At 43.2% G+C, this 12154-nt stretch overlaps 1 protein-coding gene across 1 annotated transcript in view; it reads right to left on the bottom strand.

Moving 5' to 3' along the window:
• LOC145346394 (protein THEMIS3-like) overlaps window positions 1–12154 on the bottom strand; it is a 62383-nt gene that overhangs the window by 40228 nt on the left and 10001 nt on the right. The window contains exon 2 of the mRNA XM_080193551.1: window positions 5453–5590. Within this exon, the coding sequence (XP_080049677.1) occupies window positions 5453–5590 (138 nt within the window). The remainder of the gene's footprint in view (window positions 1–5452; window positions 5591–12154) is intronic.

The raw sequence follows: 12154 nt of genomic DNA, 5'->3' as shown, positions 1-12154 counted from the left end.
CCAGTTAGTAAGGAGAAACTCGGTGAGCTTGACGTCAGCGCTAGGGAAATTATTGGAGAGGATTCCTTGAGACAGGATTTACTCCCACTTGGAAATAAGTGGAGTAGCAGTATTCTCTGACGATATGTTTTGGCTCTCCTCTTGTTTTCCCGAATCAACAATTAAAGGTTTAATTTTTATATCTTAATAGCAAAATTATTAATAGCAACAAATAGTATAGCCAGTCACAATGACCACATCAGAAAGACCATTTAATGTGTCTGTGCTGGCCCTTTGAAGAAGTCAATCGCTCAGTCCCATTTCCCTGCTCTTCCCCAGAGCTCCAGAATATTTCCCATTGGAAGGATTCATCCCTTTTCAATTTGAAACTTGTTGTTGAATCCCCTACCAACATCCTTCAGCTAACGCCTTCCAGATCCTAACAACTTGCTGCATATTTTTCTCCTGATGTCTCACCCGTTTGCCAATTACCTTGAACCTGTGCCCATTCTTTCTTGCCAACCCTTCTGCCCTGGGAAACAAATTCTTCTTATTTACTCCATCAAGATCTTCCTGGTTTTAAACATCTCTATTCAATATCCCCTTCACTTCCTTTGCCCTGAGGAGAACAATTCCAGTTTAAGGGCGGCACGGTAGCACAGTGGTTAGCACTGCTGCTTTACAGCTCCAGGGACCTGGGTTCGATTCCCGGCTTGGGTCACTGTCTGTGTGGAGTTTGCACATTCATAAGAAATAGGAGCAGGAGTAGGCCATCTAGCCCTTCGAGCCTGCCCCGCCATTCAGTAAGATCATGGCTGATCTGAAGTGGCTCAGTTCCACATTCCTGTGTCACTTCCCAGTTCCATTCTCCCTGTGTCTGTATGGATTTCCTCCGGGTGCTCTCGTTTCCTCCCACAGTCCAAAGATGTGTGGGTTAGGTTAATTGGCTGTGCTAAATTGCCTGTTAGTGTCCTGGGTTGTGTAGGTTAGAGGGATTAGTTGGTAACATATGGGGATAGGGCCTGGGTGGGATTGTGGTTGGTACAGACTTGATGGGCCACATGGCCTCTTTCTGCACTGTAGGGTTTCTATGATTTCTAGTTTCATCAGTCCCTCAGGTAACTGACGTCTTTCCTCTTTTGTATCCCTCAATGAAATCTCTCCTGATCCTTTAATCTGGGTGTTGGCAGTATTGTAAATGTAGCTAAAAGGAAAGTACGCCCAACTCACTGAATATGTGCTTGATGCAGCGGACATAGCAGTCTGTGTGTTTATTTTAGTTTATTTTTATTAGTGTAACAAGTAGGCTCACATTAACACTGTAAGAGGTCTCAAAACACCAGGTTAAAGTCCAATAGGTTTATCTGGAATCACGAGCTTTCTGAGAGCTGCTCCTTCATCCAAAAGCATTCCAAATAAACCTGGTGTTGTGAGACTTCTTATTGTGCCCACCCCAGTCCAATGCCAGCATCTCCACATCAGTACATTAACACTGCAATGAAGTTACTGTGAAAATCTCCTGGTCGCCACTCTCTGGCTTGGGTCATTGTCTGTGTGGAGTTTGCACATTCTCCCCATGTCTGCGTGAGTTTCCTCCGGGTGCTCCAGCTCCCTCCCACAGTCCAAAGATGTGCGGGTTAGGTGGATTGGTCACGATAAATTGCCCCTTCGTGTCAGGGGGACTAGCTAAGTTAAATGCATGGGGTTATGGGGATAGGCCGGGAGGCGAGATCGGTGCAGCCTCGATGGGCCAAGTGGCCTCGTTCTGCACTGTAGGGTTTCTATGAGGTCACACCCACACCATTGACAACAGCTCTACATAAGCATGAACTTGGCACCTTCACCTCTGAGGGGGATTCTGGAGGGGTGCCCTCAGTCAGCTGGCATCTGCCACACTGTGCACTGGGGGCAGCAGAGAGGACTCAGGGGACACAATAAAGTCCAACTCGGGGCTGGGAGTGCATGTCCCAATCTTAGAACATTTAGATTGAAACTGATAGTCAGTAATGTGCCGATATAAAGTACCAGCTGATTGATAGTATGACTTGACTTGGTGGATTGGCACCGTGAACCCTGAGTGCTCTATAGCTGCTATTTTGAATCCTAATGGTTTAATTTCTGCTTGTATTGTGCTGACGGTGATAGCCGAGTTGAATGCCAGCTGGCTGTCACTTCTATTCAGCTAAGATACGTGTTGTGAAAAGACGTTTGCGCAATAGTACCCGATAACAGAGGGACATGTCTCTGTGAAAATCCTTTATGTTCTAGCTTAATGGAGACATCGGCTCATTTAAAATAAATTGGCTAACACTTCTGTTCAAATGGCAGATTAATGAATTCACGCGAACGCATTAAGTATGTGCTAAAACCAGAAAGGCCTAATTTCAAGCTGATGTTCAGGAAATGACTCCAGCATAATCATTGTGAGGTCATTGCATGCTAGTTCACTCAGAATAACACGTTCACTATCTGTATTGTATTAGATTAAAGTTCTTTGTTATAGCTTACTGGCACAAGAAGTAAAATCAAATATGAGGGTTAAAGTCCTCTCGAGGGCACCGTCACTATTTGGTAATTTTAGTTCCTGTGAGTGCAAAGCAAGGAACCTTGTATTATCCTCAACAACAAGGGAGCCCTCGCATTCATTTTGTAGGTCACTTACCCTCCGGTGGGAAGGTGATGGCCTGGTGGTATTATTGCTAGACTCTTAGTCCAGAAACTCAGCTAAAGTTCCAGGGACCTGGGTTCAAATCCCGTCACGGCAGGTGGTGGAATTTGAATTCAAGAAAAAATGTCTGGAATTAAGAATCTGCTGATGACCATAAAACTATTGTGGGAAAAACCCATCTCGCTTACTAATGTCCTTTAGGGAAGGAAATCTGTCGTCCTTAGCTGGTCAGGCCCACATGTGATTCCAGAGCCACAGCAATGTCGTTGATTCTCAACTGCCCTCCGAAATGGCCTAGCAAGCCATTCAGTCCAAGGGTGATTAGGGATGGGCAATAATTGCTGGCCCAGCCAACAATGCACATGTCTTATAGCTGAACAATAAAAAAGCTAAGAGAGTGGAGGAATGGTGGATTTTGCGATCTGGACATTAAATTATGTTGCCAGTTTGACAAATTGATGAAGCAAATATATATTACAATATATAGTATCATACTACATATTTATGACTATATATATATAATTATATTATAACATTATCAAAACCTCATGCACACTCTGCTGGTCTGGAAGCTGACATGAGGCACGCTCCCAGCCATGATCTGCCCCAGATGATGTTTACACATTGGCTGGCCAATTAACAAGCAGGCAGGGAGAAATGGGCACTGGGTAAGGCTCAATGCTGCCGGAGAGGGCAGGAAGATGGTGGGCACTGAGAAAAGGGAGAGTGTGGGCTGGCCTTTCTGATGTACTCCCTCAGGTGGACAGCCACTGCGGAGTTGTCCCGGGAGCTGCAGACCTGTCCAATAAGAAATTGCAATTGGGGAACCCTGCAAAGAGCGTTAGGCAGCAGGTCCAAGCACAAACTCAGTTCCCGGACACCTTTTCAATTTTATTTAAGCCCAGACATTTCATTCCACCTTGGATCCAGGTTGCAGCTAAAATGTAAATGTCACCTGGCCAATCGGCCTGCCTGATAACTGTAAAAGTAGACGGGCCAAATAGTGTTCAATTGGCCCCTTAATGAACTAAATTTCCTGCTTGATTATTGATGTGTGCGATTCCGCTCGCCCTGCGACCAAAATATTGCTCAAGTGTGTGAGGACATCAGGACTTGACATCCTCTCAGCTGGTTTCATGCACTTCTGGGTTTGGGGCACACCCACCTGGGCAACGTGAGATCCTGGCCAATGTCTCCATTTACCTCCTGATGCTGCACAATACGATTTATTGTTAAACCAAATCTGGGGGTAAGGTGAGGGATCCAACATTGCTTCGATCTCACACACACAGTAGGAGGCAAGATTCAGCCCACCATCCCTCATTGTTAACATTGATGGCAGATGTCAACCCACCCATTTCACAGAGGAGGGCAAAGCCTTCACACTTATTACAGCAAGAACCACCAGTTGCGTGCCTGCCTTTGGAGCAAATAAGCACAGAATTGAGAGATTGGCTGACATGTTTTTGGATGGTTCAATCCATCAAGTTGGTTACGTAGGAATCTGTAAGGATTAATTGAGAAGACAGCACCAACCAATGGTTTGATTATCAACCCTTCATAAGGTTGCAAACAAGAGCAATACTGAAGGGCGATGGAGATATATCCAGGAGAGAGAACCAGTGCTTTCTTCTTTCTGCTGTTTGGCAGCTTTATATAGGAATTGATGTGTCTCAAAATGAAGTTTTCTCTCTGCGCTTTCTAAACATAGCTTCATTTGTCAACTTTGGAAACTCAGAGGTGACACATCTATCTCCCGTCGAACCGTCTGCCAAAGCTTTCCTACTTTCTTAAGGCATCTATGAACCAATTTGAGGCTGGGATCCATAGACCGTAAACTAACCACATACAAATATAATTGGGTAAAGCTCCAGAAAAAGGCAATGATAGAAAGAGTGGATATATTTTTCCAGGCTGCTTTTTTGAAGGCACCACAAATAAAAATAAAACAGGCTCCTGAGACCAATTTCAATTTGTGTGTGTAATGCCCCCCTGAATCGATACAGGCATGGGGATCACCCCTTGTAGAGTGCAGTATCACACTGACATGAACCCAAAGCGTGCAATGGGCATGGTTTATCTCATCAAGCTCACAATGCGAAGCAACTTGATCATAAATGGGACATTTAAAAAACAGAACTGGCAAGTGTCGAATCCTGTGCGTGACAGACAACGTTAAAATGACATGGGAAGCTCTGAAGGGGAAAAGCTGTAACGAGCTGATAAAACCTTTCACTGGAGGATTTAGTTAGTAGGTGAACAGTGTCTGATTCTTTTTATAGTAAAGTCTATTTATTAGACACAAGCAGACTTACATTAACACTGCAATGAAGTTGCTGTGAAAATCCCCCAGTCGCCACACTCCGGTCCATTAAAGTTTGAAAGTTTATTTATTAGTCACAGGTAAGGTTTAGATTAACACTGCAATGAAGTTACTGTGAAATTCCCCTAATCACCACACCAGGGCGCCTGTTCAGGTCAATGCACCTAATCAGCACACTGAGGGAGAATATAGCATGGCCAATTGACCTAACCCGTGGAAGAAAACCAGAGCACCCGGAGGAAACCCATGCAGACATGGGAGAATGTGCAAACTCCACACAGACAGTGACCCAAGCCAGGAATCGAACCTAGGTCCCTGGGGCTGTGAGTCAACAGTGCTAACCACTGTGCCACTGTGGACTCACCAGCTATTATTACTTACTTCTACCCACAATAGGAGCATGTCAATGAAAGACCACTTCAGCACAATTAAGAATTAAGAAACTATAATCATTTCAAGCAAACATCAAGCAAACTACTCACCTTTATAGAAAAGGGGCACATCCAAAATTGTCTTCCTCAATCGACCTCTTTCCAGCACCGCAGCTTTGAGTTCAGTTGGAATTAAGTCTATGATCTTAATAACATCTCCTGGAGAAAAGGAGAAACTGTACAAGGTTCCTGTATATAAAAACAAATTAAGGGGAGGGAAAAAAAAAATCAATAGTCCGATAAAGTTCAGGAGATTGGCTTATAAAAGAAATAATCTACGTTAATTTGTCCATTCAAACTGTGCAATAATATGTCATCAGTTTTCTGGTCTCTTCTCCCGATGTGTTGATCTCCCTGAGGTGCAGTGGACAGCTCAGAACTCTGTTGGCAAGTTATTCTACTGTTGAGGCACTATGGTTGAATCTGCTGACATTCTTATCTGATGGGCCATGCCAGTTTATTTAGCACACGATTCGTTGCATCACTCAATATTACAGCCCATAAGTGGGCTCTTCGTCCCATTATGTCTCTGTCAGCTCCTTGAAAGGGTTCTCCAATTAGAGCCATTTACTACTCTTTTGCAACAGGTCTGCAATTTCCTCCCCTGCAAGCCTTTTCTTTTGGGACTTATTTTTGGCTCTGCATCCTTTCGCTGCATTAAAAAAAGTTCTCTTCATCACACCCCCAGCACTTTTGCAGATGTTCCTTCCGCCAGTGGAAACTATTTCTCCTTATCTGCATAACTAAAACTCTTTGCAAACCTGACTGGAGGTCTTGTGGCACCGTGTGTAGCGTCCTTGCTCTGAGCCAGAAGCTCTGGGTTTGAGACCCACAATAAGAAGTCTCACAACACCAGGTTAAAGTCCAACCAGTTTATTTGACAGTAAACCCACAAGCTTTGGCGGAGGAACAGTGTTTCCGAAACCTTGTGGGTTTACTATCAAATAAACTGTCTGGACTTAAACCTGGCGTTGTGAGGCTTCTTACTGTGTTTACCCCAGTCCAACACCGGCATCTCCACATCATGACTTCGGAACCCACACCAGCACTTGATGGATAATATGACCAACCAGAATCAGACCGATATACTTCATGGAAACAGGCCCTTTGGCCCAACTCATCCATGCAGAGTTAAATTGAACTAGTCTCATTAGCCTGTGTTTGGCCATATCCCTTTAAACCTTTCCTATCTATGTACCTGTCCAAATGTCTTAAATGCTGTAATTAACAGGTTGAATGCCAACCTGCAAGTCTTTCCAAACATACCAATGGCTGGGGTAAAGAGTGGGAGAGGCTCGTGGTCAGCCATACTTGATGTGGTGTGGCGTCTCTCAAACTAAAAGCCTCTGGAGACAGGCTAGCGACCTGTTCCTGGCAAAAAAAATCCTTGCTATGTGAACAGATGAAAGTCTGCCTTGTGCACCATTAGGTGAGGGAAGAGAAACTACAACAAACCTGACTGATGTTGTTTAATTTCCCAACTCATCAGTGCTAAGACAGAACTGAATTGCCAAGCTAGCTAATGCCAGCTAACATAATACAGGACATAATGTGTGGGCAAAATGTGGGACCTGTGGATTGTAGGGTTCAGGCGAAAATGCATTTTATTACCCCTTTTAACTATCATTTTGTGCAATGCAGTCAGGTTGCCTGTGTCATGAGTTGTCCACATTAACAATACTATCTGTTCTTACATTGAACTCTGTTGAAGATTGCCATTTTGGAGAATAACAAAAAAAATCTAATGGTGAAAAATTGTGGTCCAATTTCCCTCTGAAAGCCTAGAATGTTCTTGCACCAATTTCATGTATAGTTGCAGACAAGTGCAGAAATAACTCTAAATGGATAGCCTAATTGTGGGGTGACTTTCTTTTAATGTACCTTCCTACGTACAGTGAGATCTTGCTGTAATTAATGCCATTATGAGCTTGGGAAGGTCATATTGTGGCCCTTGCTATCCTTGGGGAAGGGGAAGAGGAGGTTGGAGATATAAAGCAAAATTCAGAAAGTTTTGGCAAGAAGGAGAGAGAGAGAGAGAGAATGTAATGTTCTAGTTCTCATAGAATCCCTACAGTGCAGAATGAAGCCATTTGGCCCATTAAGTCTTCACCGATCACAATCCCTCCCAGGCTCTAACTCCATAATCCCACTTCTTTAACCTACTAACTCCCCGACACTAAGGAGCAGTTTAGCATAGTCAATCAACCTAGCCCGCACATTTTTGGACTGTGGGAGGAAATTGGAGCACTCGGAGGAAACCCACACAGGGACGGGGAGAACATGCAAACTCCACATGTCACCCAAGCCGGGAATTGAGCTTGGGCCTCTAGTGCTGTGGAGCAGCAATGCTAACCACTGTGCCACCCCATTTGCACCTTGTATCATTGCACTAAATATTAAGTACACCATATTTTGTAAGTATGGGTGGGATTTTTCAGCCACACTCGCCCCAAGGCTGGAAACCTCTGCCTAAGGTAAATGGATCTTTGCATGGTCCATGTCCCGCCTGCCATGGGAAGATCCTACCCATAACAGTTTACAACGTTATCTGGAAGAGGTTGGAGGTGGATGGGGTGTATAGATTTTCCTCTTTAAGTCAGCGAAAGGGCTTGAGGGGTAAACTATTAATCACAAATTCATGTGGTTTTCTGATTGTTGTGTGTGGCACATCACTCTAGCATTTGTCCCTCTCTTATCCGTTCCGCACACACCCTGACAATACATAGGTCAGACATTCGTCAGTTCCTGGGGCTAATTATTCCTCAAACGGGTGGCTAGTCAGTCACCGGGGCTTATAGCTTGAGGGGCACTGCACCGCATTAAGTGTAGCCGCACTCACACACGCACAAAGTAATGGTCAATTTAGCATGGCCATTCCACCTAACCCACACACCTTTTGGACTGTGTAGGGAAACTGGAGCGCCTGGAGGAAAGCTGTGCAGATACGGGGAGAATGTGCAGACTCCAAACAGACAGAAACCTAAGGCCGGAATTGAACTCGGACACCTGACATTGTGAGGGTAAAGTATGAATGTTTAAGGTGCTTTATAAAACAATCTCTTTACTATTTTTGAAAGCATTATTAACCTATTGATATTCAGTGATTTAAATTTAAACAAAAGTATTATTTCATGGGAAACGCTTGTCATTGGCTAAGCTAGCATTTTTAATTTTTCATCTTTAATTGCTCTTGAGAACTGGCCTTCTTGAACTGCTGCGGTCCATGTGGTGCAGGTACACTCAGAGTGACCCTGTGATAGTAAGGAACGATGGTATATTTCCAAGGATAATGCGTTGCTTGGACTCTGACAGTGTGTGGTGTTGGTTGAACTTCTTGTTAACCAGGCAAACCCAAGTTTCATCATTATCTGTGGGTCCTCTCATGACTGATATGTTCAATGCAAGATGGACATGGACATCTACAGAACGTCAAAGTAAAGTTTTTAAAAGTTTATTTATTAGTCACAAGTGGGCTTACATTAACACTGCAATGAAGTTACTGTGAAAATCCCCTAATTGCCTCACTCTGGCGCCTGTTTGAGTACACTGAAGGAGAATTTAACATGGCCCATGCACCTAACCAGCACGTGTTTTGGACAGTGGAAGGAAACCAGAGCATCTGGAGGAAACCCATGCAGACACGGAGAGAACATGCAGACTCCACACAGACAGTGACCCAAGCTGGGGATCAAACCCAGGTCCCTGGAGTTGTGAGACAGCAGTACTAACCACTGTGCCTTCGTGCTGCTTGGCATGAACTGGCAGTTCACGTTATCATTGTTGGTGCTTGGGGGAATCCCTGTTGCACCACCTCTGACCTTCCTCTGGGCATATTGTAAATTGTGAGTTTGGCACTCGGTTACAGTGGATTTTCATAATAGGCTGAGAAATTGCAAGTTGGGACATTCCTGATGTGTTCCTGAGTTCTGGAAAAGCTGGAGTTGGGGTTGCCTGTCTTGGGACTGGCCTGAGATAGAAATAAATGCAAAGGCTGGCAGGTTAGAATGTCTGTGTCTATTCACTGGACATTTCTGTGGGTGAATGCTGGGCCCAATCACCCTAAATATCCCCCATCCATCTCCCAAGCTCCCTCCAAAAAGGCATGCTCTTCAGTACCCCAAATGTCCCCTCTAATTCTTCATGCATCTTTCATATCCCAATGCATCTTCCATGCTGTTTCATTTTTCCCAAGCTCCTCATGTCCCATGCAGCTTCTTAGAAGCTCACAATAATGTCAAACAAACACATATACTATCAAATTCTGCTGAAAAGAACTCTTTCCTTATAGATACTCACAGCAAAACAAACAAAGAGCAATTTAAACATCTCTTCAACACATTTCAATATTATTGAATGCTCATGAAACTGTCAATCAAACAAAACTCATCGCCCCCCGTCATAGCTGCGTAAGCAACTCAAGCTGAAATAAAGCCATTATTGGGGTTTGGAGTCTAGCAAAGCATTTTTCATTGCCCAACTGTATGAAAAAAAACTCCCAAACACAATAAAATGGAACCTTTGAAGTTGCCTGACCAGATAGCCATTAGTTCAATTTTTTCAAAAAGCTCAACAGATAGATTTGAATCAAATAAGTCAACCATCTGTTCAGGTACTTCAAAGGCTTAACAGTTGTCTGGACTTGAAAATAAATGTAAAAATGAAAGCACAGTTTCAAGTTGACAAATTGATATCTGATTATCAATATGGTTGGATGCAGAAGGATAATTTATCCACTGGAGAAAGTACTCTAATACATCTGAACACTTTTCCAATGCTGGTCAATGTAATGGCCATATTCAGAGCTATATGAGCAATTATATTCATTGCAATAAAATCACAATTAACTGATCATGCAGCACGTAATTGTGACATGTAAAGTTTGCAATTAAAACAAAAATTATCTATTAAGATGTCCACAAAGCAAATCAGGCTTCCCATGATTTTCATGAACAGGGTGACCCGGTGTGTTTTGCACAAATTTCAGGAACCCACCACCTCGCTGAAGATCTCAAACTCAGGGAAATTCTAAACCAAAGCAAACATTTAAAAATGATATTCGGGCATCATGATTCCCTTGACTGTCAAAATAGCAACTGGCAGGAATGCGATGGGAAATTTGAGTTTACCACCCTCTTCACCTCCATTCTCAGCTGCCTGCTGCAGGCTTGCTCAGCTTTGGAACAGAAAAATCTGGCCCAGAGTTGCAAAGCCTTGTCCTGCCCTTTTAGAATGTCCTTATATAATTTGTACTGTCACCTTGCTGTTGGTATCCATATCATTCAGTAATATTTGAGCTGCAGTAACCTCAAAATTGCATGTCTGAGGTTTGTGTGATATTGTTTCAGGAATTTTGAGATTGAAAGGATCAGGAAATCTTATAAAAATGCAGATAAAAGCAAAATATTGCGGATGTTCGAATCTGAAACAAAAACAGGAAAGGTCAAAAAATCTCAACAGAGGAAGAGGAACAAGATAGAAAGCAAGATTTTAGAAGTGGACAAATGAAGCAATGGAAGAAATAAAAATCTTATTTATTTCATTAATCTATTTTTTTGCTTCATATTCTTTTTATTTACTTTATTTCTTCCATTGTTAATTTGTCCACTTTTAAAAGCTTGCTTTTCATTTTGTATCCACAACCCCCACTCCCCCCTTCACCCCATTAGGGCCACATGTCTCACGTTGTCCTTTGACACAAAGAACAAAGAACAGGGAACAATACAGCACAGGAAACGGGCCCTTCCGCCCTCCAATCCTGTGCCGCTCATTGGTCCAACTAGACCATTTGTTTGTATTCCTCCGTTCCCAGTCTGTTCATGTGGCTATCCAGATAAGTCTTAAATGATCCCAGCGTGTCCGCCTCTACCACCCTGCTTGGCAGTGCATTCTAGGCCCCCACCACCCTCTGTGTAAAATACGTCCCTCTGATATCTGAGTTAAACCTTGCCCCCCTCACCTTGAACCTGTGACCCCTTGTGTTTGTCACTTACCTTTGCTCTGCTATTTACACATTCCAATCTCTTGAAGGGCTGCTATTAGCACCATTCTCAGCCTTTATCATCACCATTTACATTCCCTTGGTCTTTTTGTCTGTGCCAACTGTCTCAATTACAACTTCCCCTCCCTTACAATATAAATCTCGTCCTATTTTCTTTGTCTTCAACTCTAACAGAAGGGTATCCAGACTCAAAACGTTGGCTCTACTCTCTCTCCTCAGATGCTGCCAGGCCTGCTGAGATTTTTCAGCATTTTTCTGTTTTTGTTGTAAAAATGCAGAATCGTCACTTACTGTCTGGGTATTCCTGCCGTGAGTGATAATGCTACCCAATCTACACCGCTATTTTATGAGATGCATTTCAAACTTCACTGGCTCTCAAGTTCTTTAGGACATCTTTAGGATGTGAAAATGTTCTACATAAACTGGTTTCTTATTCAGATTTCCTGATCACATTTGCGCACCACAATTACTACAGTAACACACTCTGCCCATTAGAATATTTCCATGCCCATTACACTTTACACAGGGGAAGCAATGGGCTAGTGATATTATCACTAGATTATTAATCCAGAAACTCAGCCAATGTTGGGGGGATCTGGATTCGAATCCCATCACGACAGATGGTGGTATTTGAATTCAGTAAAAAGTATCTAGAATTAAGAATCTACTGATGACCGTGGTTGATTGTTAGAAAAACTCTCTTGTTCACTAATGTCCTTTAGGGAAAGAAATCTGCCATCCTACATGTGACTCCA

Source organism: Carcharhinus amblyrhynchos, chromosome 8, assembly GCF_965287045.1.
Source record: "Carcharhinus amblyrhynchos chromosome 8, sCarAmb.v2.hapA, whole genome shotgun sequence".
Classification (NCBI taxonomy): domain Eukaryota; kingdom Metazoa; phylum Chordata; class Chondrichthyes; order Carcharhiniformes; family Carcharhinidae; genus Carcharhinus; species Carcharhinus amblyrhynchos.
Note: the sequence above shows the minus strand (reverse complement) of the source record. Positions and strands in the feature narration are given on the sequence as shown.